Here is a 15,810-nt window from a genome sequence, read left to right on the forward strand (position 1 = left end):
GTGAGTGGTGATTTGCACACTTTGCCCTATCACAGAACAGAAGACAGGCAGACATGGAGCCAGGCAGAGATGGAGAGAGGGGGAGAAATGGTGGAATGAAGAGAGAGGTTGCTAAAAGCAGCTGGAGATTGTTCATAGCGGCCTCAAGATGCAATAAATCATTTACAAGGCACATAACTGATATTGAAAGATTTCAAAATGGCCCTCAAGTGTTATTACACATGCAGCAAGAACATAAAGGAGCATTCAAGTCTGGAAAAATCATACTGAATGAAGCAGTGACTGTTTTAGACATTGTATGTTTGATAAAATGTTTTTTTTATTGATATTAAAAATGAAAGTACATGAATTGTGCATTTCGGACGTTCTAGCGTGCAGAGGTTAAATCAATAAAATACACACAGGCTGAGTGAGCTACTGAAACAGGAAAAGTTGCCATTGCTCGGCAAGATATCTCTTCATATTCAGCAAAAAGAAGTGGTTGTCTTTCACGCCATTCATTGCAACACTAGAGTAGCCTGTTTGAACATTGCAATAGTGAATGAATGCAGTCCTAGCAGGAAAATCTGGAATATAATAATAATAATAATAATAATAATAATAATAATAATAATAATAATAATAATAATAATAATAATAATAATAATAATAATAATAATAATTGCACTGCCTGCTTTGTTGCACAATGGAAGTAAGATATAATTCGAAACAGGACATAGCCTTGATTATTGAGATCTCTCTGACAGAAACAATATATATTACGTCTTGGCCTGACTCAGTATGGTGAGTATTGATTATGTCTCCGTTTCAGTTGGTGATGCATGACACAGTAGAGGAGGAAACTGTCATGTGGTACAGAATTACCTTGTTTCTGACATGGGCTTCAGTGGTTTGTCACAGAGAGCTGTATCATGTGGCCAGATATGGCTAACAACCTCAGCAAGATTATCACTTGTATTCACTCCACTTCTCCGGCAGAGCGCCTTTTTTTTCCTGAGTGCTTTGACTGCTTCTGAAATGGTTCAGCCTGATAGCCCTTCATCAAATGCATAATGAATGGATGATTGGAGGATGGTCAGGGGTGAATGGGAGTGTAAGAATCCTGCCCCCCCATACTGACATACAGATATATAGGTTTGATGCATATGATCGGGGCCATTGTCTAGATAGATAAAAGATAGACAAACAGACAGACAGATAGACAATGGCCTCTCTGTGACCTTTAATATTGCTGTCATAGCACAATGAGGCTTGTGACAACAACTTGTGTAAATCTGCTTGAATCTGAACCGTAAATCTACCACTGAGCAAACATTTAAGACTGACGCAACACCAGCGAGATGCTCTTTAGAAGATCATCGGACACCATGCACAATTACAAAGACATGATTTAATGAAGGACTCATCATTCCCTCGCCATCAATACTAAAGTGGCTTCAAACATAGTGGGTTGAGTACAATCAATGTTGAACAGTTATTTTTCCAATAATAAAGTCATTCATTGATACTTTCTGTTTCTCAGATAACCCTGACAGGTTTCTGGAAATCCATGCAGACCTACGTATTCAGAGTATGTGCCTATTTCTGTGACGTAACATGCCTAAGCAATCCAGACTATGCTGCTGTTAAAATATTAATTTAAAAGTAACTATGGCAAATGAAAAAAGGGAAAAAAGACATTATTTTTGGTACAAAGCATCTACAAAAAAGCCTTACAATTCCAATTGGAAAACAGAGATCATACAAAATAAATCCGTCAGTTGAGCATCAGTGCTACGCATATTATTTGGACCAATTTTTCAAATATATTTTATAACAAAATAAATAATGCCTTTATACAGTGCCCTTATTTGTATTTCAACAAACAAACAAAAAAGCTTGGCGGCTCATTACGCAAGATACAGCTCAGACTAAAGGAAAATAACACAACGTCCCTGGAAACTAATTATATATCTATATTTGTATATATTTTATATATATATAGATGTATATATATATATATATTCAAGTATTTGTTTTCAGGCAAAAGCATGTGAATACTACTGATATACAATAAAAATAAAATGTTAGTTGACATTATTGCTGCTTTTTTCCCTTTGAATCAAAATGTTTGTGCCTTTCTTTAGAACTGTAAAATAACATTATAACATAACCAAGGAAACCAAAAAAAAATGCCTAACTTGGAAAAACAGGAATGTCACGGTACCAGAAACTGACGGGGTTTTCCTTTTTTTTTTTCATTGAAACATTGATATGAAAAGAAAACAGGAAAAAAAAGACAAAATAAAATATAATCATTATCCCACTCGTCCATGCCATGTTACTTCTTGTCAGAGCAGTCTGCAAAGCCATGGCAAACAGGAAGTACTGTCCCAGAACTGTAGTACTGTCCCAATCCAGGCAGTCCACGGTGTCCCACATATGTCCCCACACCGCTCCCAGTGTCCAACCGCCTCAGAGGGACAGGAGGAACAGGGACTGGATCTCACGTCCCCCTTGCCACTTGTACTGGCAAGCTAGTGATGAGCAGCCGCTAGCACTCGCTGTGAGCCTAGATGCCCGTGTATTTTCTCAGTGACACTTCCCCCTTGACATTGCCACTGCCAGGAGCTCCCCCATATCCTTAATTTCCTATTTTTTAAAAGTCACACTTTCCTTAAAACGGAAAGTTTTAATATTCATTCAAAGAAAAAAAAAACGTGCTTTTCAACCTCTTCTTTGAGTCCATTCCCAAAGCTAGCACCATGACATTTTTTTAAGCTACACGTTCATTGTTCATAAAAAAATAGTGCCATTTTTTTCTTTACTTTGACGTAATCCGTGGCAATGTGCAATTTTGCAGACTCTTTTCTGCTTTTTGTTTGTGATCAAAAGGTGCTGGAACAGGAATCTAATTTTACAAAATAATTCCTTACAGTGTGGAAGTCCCTTTATAGGTAGAGGTGCAAACTAATAGGAAAAAGAACTACCAGAGATTTTCTTTTTGCCTCAGGAACAATTATGTGGAATGGATTCTTTCATGCAAGCTGCTCTTCACTTTCAGTTGTTTTCCACAAGGCCAAAAAAAACATTCCGCTGGGTGTCCTCTTGACACTTGCGAACCACAGATCTCTTTCATCTTCTTTTCTCCCTTTACGCTTTTGCTGAAGGATCCACCTGAATTGCATTCAGCCGAATTGTTAACTTTTTGTTCATCATTTGTGTTTGTGCCTTTTGTGTCAGTGACTGAAAGAGAGAGGGAGCGAAGAAGTTCAGATAGGAAGAATGTGAAGGCATGTTTGTGTTCCGGAGGAGGGCGGGTGGGGTTCGGGGGGGTATTAGAAAAGGGGTGCGGGGTCAAGTAGTGGTGGATGAGAGCAGGGGGGGCTTGGTAGGCTCGGACAGGGCAGGGGAGGTCAAAGAGGACTGCCACAGAAATGACGTCAGAGACAAAGCTATAATCCCCTAGTCTTTTTTTCTCCCTCCAAACTCTTGTCTGTGCAAAGGGCTGGCAGCGGGCTCATTTGTGGTTGACGTAGTTGTCCGTGGCGAGCAAGACGGGGGGCAGTTTACTGGGGAGGCTGATCAGGGGCCTGTGGAAGATTGCTTGCTCCTGGGCTTTGATCTTCTCTGCCTGCCTCCGAAACTTTTTGGCCCTCAGGATGGCGGGGACACCCCTCCGGAGCCGCTGGGCCGCCTTCCTCTGCCACACCTCGTATTTGGAATACTTGACGGTCACATGCGGCTTCCTTGGGACTTCCTATTGTGGCGTGCAGGCAAAAATAGAGGAAAAAAAAGAAAAAAATGCAGTTAGGTCATTAGGGGTGATAAAGCACTGTGCAATCAAAATAGAGGAAGGCTTTGTTTTTCTTGTGAAAGCATTCAGTCATTGTTGTGCCAGTCAAAAGGAAATCAAATATAATTCTCAAAGCGCTGAGCGTCATAACAGACTCAGCTCGCCTCCAAATGGCTCTTGTTTTGGCTTCCTTGACTGAGAGAAGCTGTCAACAAGTGCTTAGCTCAGCCTCTTTAACATACTGTCAAAGGGAAGGGTGGTCACTTGCCTCATACACATATGAGGAGCACGTCGTCGCTCACCAAACGACTCGCCGCAGACTGAATGACAATATATAAAGACATTGTAACACGAAAACTCTATTCTTACCCAGCAAACTCTCCTAAATGGTGTTAGGTGTTTTGCTGAGCACCGAGGATTGAGAAAGAGTGGGAGTGGTAGCAACAGAGCCAGAATTTATGCGTGAGTAGCCAGTGCTCCATCTGAATGGCTTGTTTTGGTCCTGCCACTTGAAGAGTGTTTATCCCCCTTCATTCACTTCAGGCCTACTCAATAGCCTAAGAACAGCTGGCCCTTGGAGCAGGCTGTACCCATCAACTCTCCCTGCCCGGACAAACCAAGGACATGTCCCAACTAATTCCCTCACAGCGTCTCTTTTTAGCATTTGGGTCCTGTTACGTTGCAATATGTATTAATCTTACTTTGTTTACATCTCTAGGAATCTCTTGCCACTGAAATAACATCTTTCCTGTCTAATGGAAGGCTGACGGGTGTATAAGATGTCTGGAAGAGAACCACAGCGTTGTCTTATGACCACAGTGAAAAGACTCTTGACAGTTCTATGACTGTTTGGAGGGACTCTGTGGGCCAGGTCAGGTGTTTTTGACCACACAGATACAAGCCAGTTTCTGAGCGCTTTCTGTTCCGTGACTAATAATCACACACTCAGAACACACTGTGTTGTTATGGACCAGCAGTCTCACACAAACTGTCGCTCTCTGTTTCTTGCTATCTGTCTCTGTCTCTCACACACACAGTCAAATGTGTGTGCGTGTGTTTGTGTTTGTGTGTGCATGTTTGTGTGTGTGTGCGTGTGTGTGTGTGTGTGCTCTGCCTTTTCCTGAATATAATGTGCTGTGACTGTCTTGATATTTCCACGGTGGTCAGCACTTTGCATGGAAGGTAATTGCTTACCATTGACCATTGAACAAGATAAACCAGTCTTTGCGTACAGTTCAGCCTGTCCTCTGCGTCAGGGATATAAGGGTGAATAGAGGTGTCGAGATCCCAGAACAGATAGAAAGAGGGATCTCATTGTTTCCCATACTGGTGTGTTGTTGGTGTTTATTTGACATACCGGTTTTAATGGAGGCATCACGGGTATGACCTGTAGAGAGGTGGCCGACACGTCCCTTTCGGACTTGGCGGGTTTGGCACAGTACTGCTCCAGCAGGTTGAGGTCACAGCTACGGAAACAACACTCCTCTACTATCCCACGGTTCTGGGTGCGCCGGTTCATACTCCTACTGGTGGGCCTACCTGAAGAGAAACACAGCAAGGGATGAAGAAAGGCGATGGGGGAGTGTGGAGGCCTGTGAACACAACACTCTCATCAGAAATTAATCTAGGTTGTTTTTGCAGGATTACTTCCACAATCATAGCAGTCCACTGGGCAAAGAGGATAAAAGGAAATCTATGACCAAGTGCAACAAATCTTTTTGTTTGTAAAGGATAAGCTGATGAAGTCCCATAATGAGCAAATACACATGTAAACACCCTGCCCTTCAGACAGCAAAAGGAGACAGACATAAGCTCTCAGAGACCTTTCGATGAGCAAATACATAAAATGGAAACGCTTCTTTGACCTTGTCCTTTGTCAAGTCAGCAGAGATAAAGAGGATGAGGAGGGGCCAAGAGGCAAGGGAAAACAGGGGAGAAGGGATCAGTGCCGAGAGAGGGTATGTGAGGGTTGAAACTGCAGATCAGAAGAGAGAAATGACAGTGGAGGGGAGGGCTTGGAAGAATAAGGTGAGGGAGTGGAGGGCTAGAATGTTGCACATGGGAACACTATGATCAATATAGGGCTCATTTGAAGGACCCACACAATGTTGTATAAACCTCATGAGAGGGAAAACTAGATTTAATTGCACAGAGAGAGAGAGAGAGAGACAGAGAGAGAGAGCGAGAGAGAGAGAGAGAGAGAGAGAGAGAGAGAGAGATCCTGGGGGAAGGAGAAGGCACAGAGGAGGAGGAGAATGGCGCCCATCTATGTTGGCCCAAATTGTATAATGATCTGTAGAAAGCAGCACACAAAGAAATTGCCTGTCTGTAAAAGGTGAAAAACAGTGGCAGGGACATAGCTATCATCTGTGTGTGTGTGTGTGTGTGTGTGTGTGTGTGTGTGTGTGTGTGTGTGTGTGTGTGTGTGTGTGTGTGTGTGTGGTGTGTGTGTGAGAGAGAGAGAGAGAGAGAGAGAGAGAGAGAGAGAGAGCAATATCTAAGGTATGTGTGTCGCAAACAGCCTCTGAAGCAGAAGCTTATCCATTTGAGGATTAACAGCTACCACAATGCTTTCCCATAATACTTACAGCTCTTCCCATCGTCACTACAATGGAGGCAACGATCAGAGCTGGCGTTAATGATCCGCCCTCTTAACCTGACATCAAAAACAAGCTCCCACTCATCAGTGTGGTGGTCGCCCAGCCTGGGAACACTGGTGTTGAGGTGACTGGTATGCCTCTTAGGGTGCTATTACTTTACTGGTAAACAAGCGGACCATTGTGTGGCGCTGAGTCGTGTGTGCCTTCACAGCTCGCCGGGCTTTCATATGCAATGAGAGGTACAGTAAGGGCTGAAGGCAGAATGCGCACATTCAGCAGCCTGGATGAGGTCTTGAGACACACAGCTGGCTGTAATCTCTCTCTTTCCTCTCTCAGTCAGTGTGTGTATATATGTTTGTGTGCGTGTGTGTCTGTGTGTGTGTGTGTGTTAGAAAAATGCCAAACAGCCACAAACTAAGCGACAGCTATCCAAACAGATGTTTGCGCACGAACAGAGAGAAGAATAGAACGCACCAATTACGCAGCTCATTGTGAACACTTACTGAAATAGAAGCCTCTGTCTTCACAGACGAACTGCAGCGCATCTACCAGCTCCCCCCCACACAGCGTCTCTGCCGAGGCCATTTCCACAACGTAGAGAGTCAGGGTGAGTGCAAACAGCAGCGCACGACTGGACGAGGACATCTTCTTGACCTGCAGACAAACACACACGGCACAGTGAAGCAGGCGAACATTTCAGACGTGATGGCATAAAAGTGTCTTTTTTTTAGAAAAAAAATCTCTGATGACAGCCAGATGTTGCCTTTGGCTCTCTTCGCATTCAGGTTTGCACGCTTGTACAAGACATATGGCTTCTATTGTATTAACCTAGTAACTCAGAACCTGCGTGTGATAAATGATGCCAGATCTGCACTTTTATTCCCGAATGTTATAAGGCGCCGCACCTGAGAGAAGTGCTTATTCTGGAGGAAAAAAAAAAAAGGAGACACTCCGACTTCCACACTCTTACACAACTCCCCTAAAAGTTGCAAGACCGGCTGCTCGAGAGTTAACTATCAGAAAAGCCAGACTCAGCATATATTTTCCCCTCGCTAACCCTGTAGTGCGCTCACTGACCCTCAGACCTACCGCCCCCTCGCTGCCGGCAACAAGACCAGCTGTTTGCTGCGAGTCCTGCGAACACCGCGCACCATCCAGCCGACGTAAGAACACAATGACCCTAAACTTCAGGTAACCTGTTGCACAAATGCCCCACCACCACCACCACAAAAAAAAAATAAAAAGCTTCAGGCGCTCCAGGCATCAGCTATGCACCTTGAACTTCCCCTGCTGCATGCACATTAAGAGATGTCCGTTCGATTGTAAGGAAAAGATGCGAGCAATGCATGTGCACAAGGCGGCTCTCTCAGGTAGAAAGCCAGGACAACATGAACCTGCAAGAGGTCTTTCAGCGCCCCGAGGGTTTAAGACTAGTGATCTCCATTGGTTACCTTCATTCTGCTGTTCTCCGTTCTCCTGCAGGTGTGGCAAAGTGAGTGGTGTCCGTGTCTTCGCTGGGTCTCCATGTCAGACGGCAGTAGTCAAAACGTTGGGGGTTTTTTGGTTGGAGGATTGCAGGTGAGTTAGTTTCCCAGTTGGTTAGGCTATTGAGATGATGTGTGAGAGGCTGTCCCAAAGACCAGAGGCGACAGGCAAAACTTCTCAGGGAGAACTATTATATACCAAAACACGCCCCTTACACCCACACCACACCCCTCGCTCCTCCTCTCAATGGCTGGTTTAAAAAAAAAAAAAAAAACACGGTCCAGAGACGTTTTATGGGAAAGTGCTTAAAGGGGAGAAAAAAGCAACCAGAGAAGGGAGAGTGAGAGTCACTGAAAATGGAGCGATTCCATTGGCAATTACGCACACAATCACTACGTTTACGCACAGACTGAGTATGAAACCCACTGAAGATGAAGATGAGGTCAAACGTGTGTGAATGCTGATGAGTGAGGGTGTGCAACTTGAGCGTGACGGATGCGGAGGAGGTGGAGGATGCAGCGGCTGCAGTGGCTCTTGGGGACAGACTGATGCTGGAATTGGTGATGTCAGAGTTTTGGATCACCGTGAGGGCAGCCTCATAGAACGGAGAGGTAGAACAAAGTCATGAAGAGCAAAATCTATAGCATGACATGAATATATCACAGGCATACATGTCCAAATTGCTATAAAGAACCTCAGATGTTTACAGTACCATCCAGTGTTTGCATACAACGAGCCGTTATGTGTGATTTTCTATATTAGATCATATTTTTCCCTTGATACTGTTTGTGTGAGGGTTCCCTTATATAAGGGTTGCTTCTGTCGAAGGTGACGATCGAGACACGTTCTCTGACTCAGACTGACATCTAGTGGTCATGTAGTGGAACTTCCATTGTTTGTCTCAGTTTTCACGATGCTGGTCCAAAAATCTGACTTTTACCTGACCAGAAAGAGCTCTTTTTCTTCTTCTTCCTCCTCTTTCACACTGGTTCAAGAACACACACACACACACACACACACACACACACACACACACACACACACACACAAAGACAGAGAGTGAAAGAGAGTTACATTATTTCCACTATGGTTCACACATCCAAACATCATGAAATCTGCAGCACATTTCACACAAAAGACACTGTGTATCTTTCTGCAATGCTTATTCTGATTTTAGTATCTGTATTTCTTAATTTCCTTCCTTCCCTTCCACCAGGAGGTAAATTTGTCTTTCAAACATTGACTAGTTTGCTTGATAATGTAAAATAATCCATCGTTACGGCTGGAGACAGAGGAGCGCACTGATTTCTTTTGCAGCTTCAGCAGGAATCTGCTCGCTGGAAGGTCACGCAGGTAAACCTGACTGAGCCCTCTTGTGGTAGGAAATTGTAGAACCACTATGATTAACAAGCTTTGATAAAAGATGCTTTATTTATATAATTGTTAATTTAATAAGAGACAAATGGATAAAATTCATTTTGAAGGGATAAAAACTCAACAATGACAGCTTCATGTTCAAGTGTGATTGTTTTTTTTTTATTTGTTTCTATTTACTGAAGCGATAATCACAAGTAAATTACATGGAAAGTATTCCTAATCGTGCATTTACTGTACACTGCAATACATAAAACCAACAATTCAGCGGATATACACATACTACCCAAATACCAAATTCACTTATATGGAAAATAACACCTTTACCACAGCAGACATGTTTCTCTAAATAAAATATATATGATTTAAATATACACTTTTATCTCCATAGCATCTTTTTATTTTATTTTAAAATCTTAATACTTTACTTATCTTTTATTACATTCATCTTCATAGTTCCCATATTTCTCAAACAACACAACTTTTCTTCAAAAGCACAAAACTCCCATCATTTCACTTTTGGATCCGCAGACCAGAGAGGCAACGAACATCTTTGGAAACTTTACTGTGGAAATTGAGGTTTTAACGGTTGCGACATTGTTGAGCAACAAGCAACAATGATAAACAAGCATCATAGAGAAGGTACAGCACAGAGAGGTGGCACACTGGTCTCATCACACATCGGAGCACGGCGGGGAGGAAGCAGACAACAGCCGGATTGGGACGTTCTCATGACAACACACTGAGGGCATCTGTCAGCACCTTGAGCTCATCCTTCACTCCCTCCAAGCCTCCTTGGATCTTCAGCGGGTTGTCCAGCACCTCCACGCTGCTGGTGTATGGATCGTACCTCACGGAAAACGGGCGGTTTATCCCGCCAACGTACGTCCTAGTCAAAAAAAACAAAACACAACGCAGAGAGAATTAACAGTCTGAAGTCACGACCTATTTGAACAATCAGGTTGGTCTCTGTGACCTCTCGTAGGCCCAAACCCTGCACAGAAGAAAAAACAACTTGGCTTTAGTATTTCAGATATGTTTAAATACCCTCGCAGTTGACACAGGGATTTTAAGGCTAAATGACAAAATATCAAAAATAAATGCATTCTTATGTTACTTCAGTAACTGTTTAACAGGCCTTCATTTTAGAAGAACTGTTTACATAGTTTTTATAGTTTTTATAGTTTATACTAGTTGTCATAGTTGTGTTGGCACACTTTGACTTTCACACACTCAATAAAATCCTCAGTGTCAAGAAAAATGCACAAAAAAAAAAGTTTCCAGTCTAAAAATGTTTTTTTTTTTGTTTTTTTTTCCCATACAACTCTTTGGAGACCCCCAGAAATGATTTTGCGAGCCCTCTAGGGGTCCTCATCCCCTGGTTGGGAACCATTGCCCTAAATAACTGAAAGATGAGGTGGTCTTTAAAGCAGAGCATTTTCAACTTAGCCAGAGACGAAAAGTTTCTCCCCCTTGTAGTTAGAGCTGCTTCACATATCCGCTTTATTCTTCTTTTTGAATCTGCACCACAGAGGAAGAAATACTCTCTATATAATATTCATTATGAGCTTCTTCTTTTTTTTCATATTCCCCTTTTTCTAAACATTCCCATGCTGATACCTTCTCATGCAGCGTGGCAGGCGGGTCACGTGCTGTATTCGACTAGAGACCAAATACTGTCAAAACACTCACTAAAGCTACTTGTTTTGCAGGGCAACATTTGATCTGTTCGCCAGATAAAACTGCAGCGTTTTTCCTCGCTAAGAAAGACTACATTAGTACCAGCTGTGTTCTCCCTGCTATGGCTGACCTACAAAAGTTTGTGGCCTCAGGGTTTGGCTGGCTGTTCTCTGACCTTGTCCTTACATAACCCCTCGCTCATCAGTTTTTTTCTTCTTCCTCTTACATTCATTGTATGTGTATTTGCATGATAGTCAAAATAAAACGAAGAAAAGGGGCAGTACCTGAATTTCTCCTTGGCGTCTGAAAAACTCTCAGAGACAAAGTACACAGGCTGGTACGTCTGGTCTTGATAGGGCTGCATGGCTGCAGCCTCGGGGTCAAACTCTCTCGTCTCCGGCTCATCGGACAGAGAGTGCTGGATTGAAATGAAACAAATGGACAGTGAATCAAGCAGAGGCGGGTGTGAGCGTCCTGATTCAGGCAAATCCTAGAAGTCAAAAGCAGAGGAAACAGGCTGGAACGCACCACAAGTTCCCCATAAGAAGAAAGCAGACCAGCGCCATAAGCCTTCACCTCTCCGTTCTGTTTGCACAAGCCGTATTCCACGGTGAACCAGTACAGCTGAGTGGAGAGCCAGAGAGAACACCGGTGTGGATCTTCCATTCATTATGTATGTTAAACATTTTTACACAAGTGCTGCTGGTCTTACTGTGGACAGTTTCTCGATATCTTCATCTGAAGCTCCAAGAGAAGCCAGACCGAGGTTCTGCAGCAGAACAGAGCGGGTCAAAACACGGCGGCGGCAGAGACGGGGAGTCATGACATCACACTTCTCCCACCTACCTGTGAAAACTGGGCAAAAGTGCGGTCTGCCAGCATGGGGACGTGGCCCAAAAGTTCATGGACGCAGTCACTGGATGGAGGGAGGAAGAGCCGTGTGTGACGTGAAAAAAGATCAAAACACACACAAAAAAAATACGTTTAATTTTTTTTTGTGCTCGTGAGCTGGGAATTTATACTGGGAATATAACAGTAAAAAAAAATAAATAATTTGGTTTGATACAGAAGTAGAGAGGATGTTTATGTTCCTTACAACCCTGAAATGTGAAAACAAATTGGAAAGAAAACACATTTTCCCCCAACGTCCCTCAAAATAGGGAAAATTCCTTGTTTTTATTTTTTTTTAAAAACTTAAATTGTTACAAAAACATGAATATACGTTCGTATTTTTTTTAAGGATTTCTGTCTCGCAAGGCAATTATAACAATATAACAACAGAACAATTATGTCTTAGCACTTCTATTTCAATTCTATTCATCTATCTTGATATTACTTTTCTGTGCTGCTTCCTAATTTCCCAGATTTTGCTCTTCTCGCCATCAGAATCGTTTCACAAGCTCGCAGCGTGAGAGAGAAACTGCACCTAAAACCATCTTCTGGTTTACTACACTTTACAGAGTAAACATCCTAGTAAAGTCTTGTACTTTGATGGTCCTGATAAGAGTGTGTGACAGGTGTACTCACGGTTCTGGGGAGTGCATAGGAGAAGAGGCGTGTCGGATGTACTGGGTACACTGGAACACCCGGAATGCCAAACTGGCCAGGAAATCTCTGGCTGACAGCAGACCCGCCACTGGTCGCAGCACGAAGCCCGTACGCTCTGTTTGTGTGTGTGTGTGTGTGTGTGTGTGTGTGTGTGTGTGTGTGTGTGTGTGTGTGTGTGTGTGTGTGTGTGTGTCCACAAGAGACAAAGAGAAAGTGTTACGAGTGTATTCCCTGTGCATCACTGTGTGTATGTCTACACTTTCATTCTTTCTTCCGCCGTCTTTACCTTTGAGGAAGCAAGACACATCTTCTAACTGGGGAATGTTGTCTGGACTGTACCCACAATGCCTTTCCAGGAGACGGAAAGCTTCCAGGTACTCACTGCAAGCGTGGGTGCTGTACAAGTCCCTGAGGGTTGAGTAGACTTCCCGCCTGAAATCAGACATTAGAGCAGAAAAATAGCAGTAAATGTTGATTTCTATTTTGTTCTCTAACAGAATAAAATAAAGGACAACTCTGAATCTCTAGTTTATTTAGTATAATTTAGTCCTTCAACTTTTATTCCATTATCTTCCAACGAACCTCATCATATTTTTTCCCCGCCGACATCACAGGGTGGTCAATGTACATCTTGTTTGATGCATTTTAAATCCGATTAAATACATTTTATTTGAAAATAAAAAGGACTTGAAAATAAACTTGGGCCGTAGGAATGAATAAAAAAACAAAAACAAAGAAAAGGAGCTTTACTGGGTTTTTCGCCTGTCTTTACTTGTTAACTATTGCAGTCAAATGACACATTTTCAGCCCACTGACATCAGCTCGAGCTGCTGTGTGTAAACTGCTTTGATGGAGTCATTCATCTGCAACTAATATACCAAAATATGCATGAAAGACAAATCCTATCAAACTGTCAGAGAATGGATGAACTGAAGCGCTGATATTAATTAAAAAAAACAAAACAAAACCAAAAAAAAAAAGAAAAACGTCAGGGAGGTCAAATGTTTGTGTATCAGGTGGTCTTTTGACTGCACCCCTCACCATGTGCCAATCTCCTCCTCTGTATAATCCACTCTGGGAATGGAATCTCCACTGCGGACACACACGTACAAATGTATCAGGAATAGGTCGGTCTATTACATGATTCATGGATGAGAGGACGGTGGATCTTACTGTCTGTATCTGAAGGCGATGTCTCCGATCAGTTTCCTCCTCTGTCTGTACATGGGGTCTGTGTAGCCCTGTTGAAATCAGATACATCACACACTGATCACATTTTCTCTGCCATGTCGTCTTTGTTCAGTTCTAGTTTTTGTTTTTTTTACTTACAGGATGGTCTTGATCTAAGTCTGGGTCAAATTTAGTGACCAGATGGTGACATCTGTCCAAATCTGCTATTTTCTTTGGGAACCAATGAACTAGGAGAGAAAACAAGGGAGGGGGGGGGGGGAATTAAGTTCAGGGCTGTTTCTGTGAGGACTGCTGCCAAATATTCAACATGTTTCAGATTCGTTATATAACAGCGGCCACAGGCGTTACATTTGACTTCTTTGGTAGTTTTCACATCTTCGGCGTTTCTTTTGATGGAGCTGATAAGAGTGCTGACGTCTGAGAGGTGCACCTCACAGCGGACAAAGTACTCCAAGCCTCCCAGACTGTCCTTCAGCTTCCGGCACGGTCTTGTTTCCAGATGGTGAATCTTAGCTTCAAATGTCTGAAAGGCAATAAACACATTGAGATGTAGAGGATGACGGATGAGACAGAATGTAGAAAACTCGTGTAATACCTCGAAAACCTTGAGAGTCCGCGACAGCACAGGTGTCTTGGAACTTCTCAGGGTGAAGAAGAGGTTGAGAAGCGCTTTCCCGTCGTCCTCCTCGAAGACGATCTGCTCACTGGCCTCTGCAGCCTCTGCTGCTGCTGCGGCGGCTTCCCTCTCCTTCCGAGCGTCCTCGATCAAGCTTTGCCGTCTACCGACGAACCTCGGAGACTGTAGAGGAGGAATTCAAGTTAAATGTTTAGACTGAACTCAGAGGACCCGGGGGGCAAATGACATCTCGAAAATATTCGAGCATCAGTGCGGTCAGGATGAATGCATCCTTGTTTCATATTAATAACACTCAATAACTTGGCTGTATTAATTCCCAAGTGCCCTGTCTGTTCTCAGGAATTTAAAAAAAAAAAAAAACGACAAAAACTTGGAGGCGCGCGGGCCAAGGAATATACTTTTTTTGACAAATCCAAGAATTTCACTCCCAATTTCTTCAATACAGCGAGACACTGATTAAGTGCTAGATTTGATTAACAACACCAGGAATTATCACAGGGACCTCTATGTGACATCCCTCCTAGCGTAAAGTCCGGATCCATTGGAACATGTTTTTTTTTAGAAGGGCAGTGGTCTTAATTCGGTCTCTGTACAAATAGGAGCAAACAAAGTGTTACAGAAACGTCTGTATACGTTTAGAAATGTATTCACCTTACAATTTCTCCATCAGGTTTTTATATGTCCAAGTTCTTTTGCGCACTGTCGCTGCGTAATTGTCACCTCGCGTAGCGCGAGTGATTGAGTGGTTCACTGACTACAAATGACGCTTGTCACAGTTTAAAAGGTTGCAAAAGTTTCTCACCGTTATGGAGTCAGACCTCTCCAGCTCGGACGCTGCTCTGCGGATGCTCTTCGTGGAGGACGTGGAGCTGCTGGAGAGGGGCATCTTTCCTCTGCGTGTTTCTTTAGTGACTGTGGATCTGTGGCGCTCTTCAGACCTCCCAGGTTGCGCTGTGCATCCAGAGCTTTTCTCTTTTTTTCAGACAGGTTCCTCTCTTTATAGGGTGATTTGTTTGCAGTTTCTGACGTCAAACACGTTAATTCCACTCTAATCAATCAAAACACACGTCTTCAACATACAGTCTGACGACTTCTCCATACCCTAAGGCGAGAGAAGTTTTTGTCGGAACATTTTCTGCGGGCTTAAAAATGCAAAGGGTTGCCAATATCTTCCATTTTCAAGAAAGATCGTATGATATAGTCAGTGTGATAATCTCGCCTGCATTGTGGGTCATTTTAAATATGATTTGATTTTTTTTTAAAACGAAGTGCACCTGACAATTGTTTTGTTTTGTTTTTTTTTTACATTTTTATACTTTCCAATTGACAAAAAAAACGTTTTCTTATCTTTTTTTTTGTTGATAATTCTGATATCGCTACTGACGTCATAATTAACATCATGGGAGCAGAGTCGAGTAGTCATCTTCAGACATGATCAAAGTCTTCACCCCAGACCTTTACATAAAGGTTAGACCAGAAAGAAAAGTCAACTGTGGAAAATTAAGTCACTTCATCAGGTC

At 42.8% G+C, this 15,810-nt stretch overlaps 2 protein-coding genes across 2 annotated transcripts; both read right to left on the reverse strand.

Moving 5' to 3' along the window:
• Positions 1 to 308: 308 nt before the first annotated feature.
• Positions 309 to 8,036, reverse strand: igf2b (insulin-like growth factor 2b). Its single transcript, XM_086208387.1, has 4 exons — positions 7,827 to 8,036; positions 6,879 to 7,029; positions 5,133 to 5,314; positions 309 to 3,739 (listed from the first exon to the last, which is right to left on the reverse strand). Exons 1-4 carry the CDS (start codon positions 7,899 to 7,901, stop codon positions 3,500 to 3,502), a joined length of 648 nt encoding a protein of 215 aa, XP_086064513.1. The 5' UTR covers positions 7,902 to 8,036; the 3' UTR covers positions 309 to 3,499.
• A 1,443-nt stretch (positions 8,037 to 9,479) lies between these two features.
• On the reverse strand, positions 9,480 to 15,237 carry th (tyrosine hydroxylase). Its single transcript, XM_086207709.1, has 13 exons — positions 15,093 to 15,237; positions 14,249 to 14,452; positions 14,002 to 14,176; positions 13,792 to 13,880; positions 13,636 to 13,703; positions 13,504 to 13,554; positions 12,749 to 12,894; positions 12,442 to 12,577; positions 11,761 to 11,830; positions 11,627 to 11,683; positions 11,443 to 11,538; positions 11,199 to 11,332; positions 9,480 to 10,123 (listed from the first exon to the last, which is right to left on the reverse strand). Exons 1-13 carry the CDS (start codon positions 15,174 to 15,176, stop codon positions 9,964 to 9,966), a joined length of 1,470 nt encoding a protein of 489 aa, XP_086063835.1. The 5' UTR covers positions 15,177 to 15,237; the 3' UTR covers positions 9,480 to 9,963.
• Between the last annotated feature and the right edge of the window lie 573 nt (positions 15,238 to 15,810).

Source organism: Aulostomus chinensis, chromosome 7 (genome assembly GCF_037954235.1).
Source record: "Aulostomus chinensis isolate RoL2024-O1b breed Wild chromosome 7, RoL_Achi_v1.0, whole genome shotgun sequence".
NCBI classification, from domain to species: domain Eukaryota; kingdom Metazoa; phylum Chordata; class Actinopteri; order Syngnathiformes; family Aulostomidae; genus Aulostomus; species Aulostomus chinensis.

Bases quoted from the DNA above. Each gene is read 5' to 3' on its own strand.
- th (XM_086207709.1), bottom strand. From the start codon at position 15,176: ATGCCCCTCTCCAGCAGCTCCACGTCCTCCACGAAGAGCATCCGCAGA. The intron at 14,177-14,248 runs GTATTACACGAG...ATTGCCTTTCAG, and splicing joins GGACTCTCAAGGTTTTCGAG to ACATTTGAAGCTAAGATTCA. The intron at 12,578-12,748 runs GTAAAGACGGCG...ACACACAAACAG, and splicing joins TGTGTCTTGCTTCCTCAAAG to AGCGTACGGGCTTCGTGCTG.
- igf2b (XM_086208387.1), bottom strand. From the start codon at position 7,901: ATGGAGACCCAGCGAAGACACGGACACCACTCACTTTGCCACACCTGC. The intron at 5,315-6,878 runs GTAAGTGTTCAC...GTTTCTCTTCAG, and splicing joins AGACAGAGGCTTCTATTTCA to GTAGGCCCACCAGTAGGAGT. The intron at 3,740-5,132 runs GTATGTCAAATA...ACGCCACAATAG, and splicing joins TGATGCCTCCATTAAAACCG to GAAGTCCCAAGGAAGCCGCA.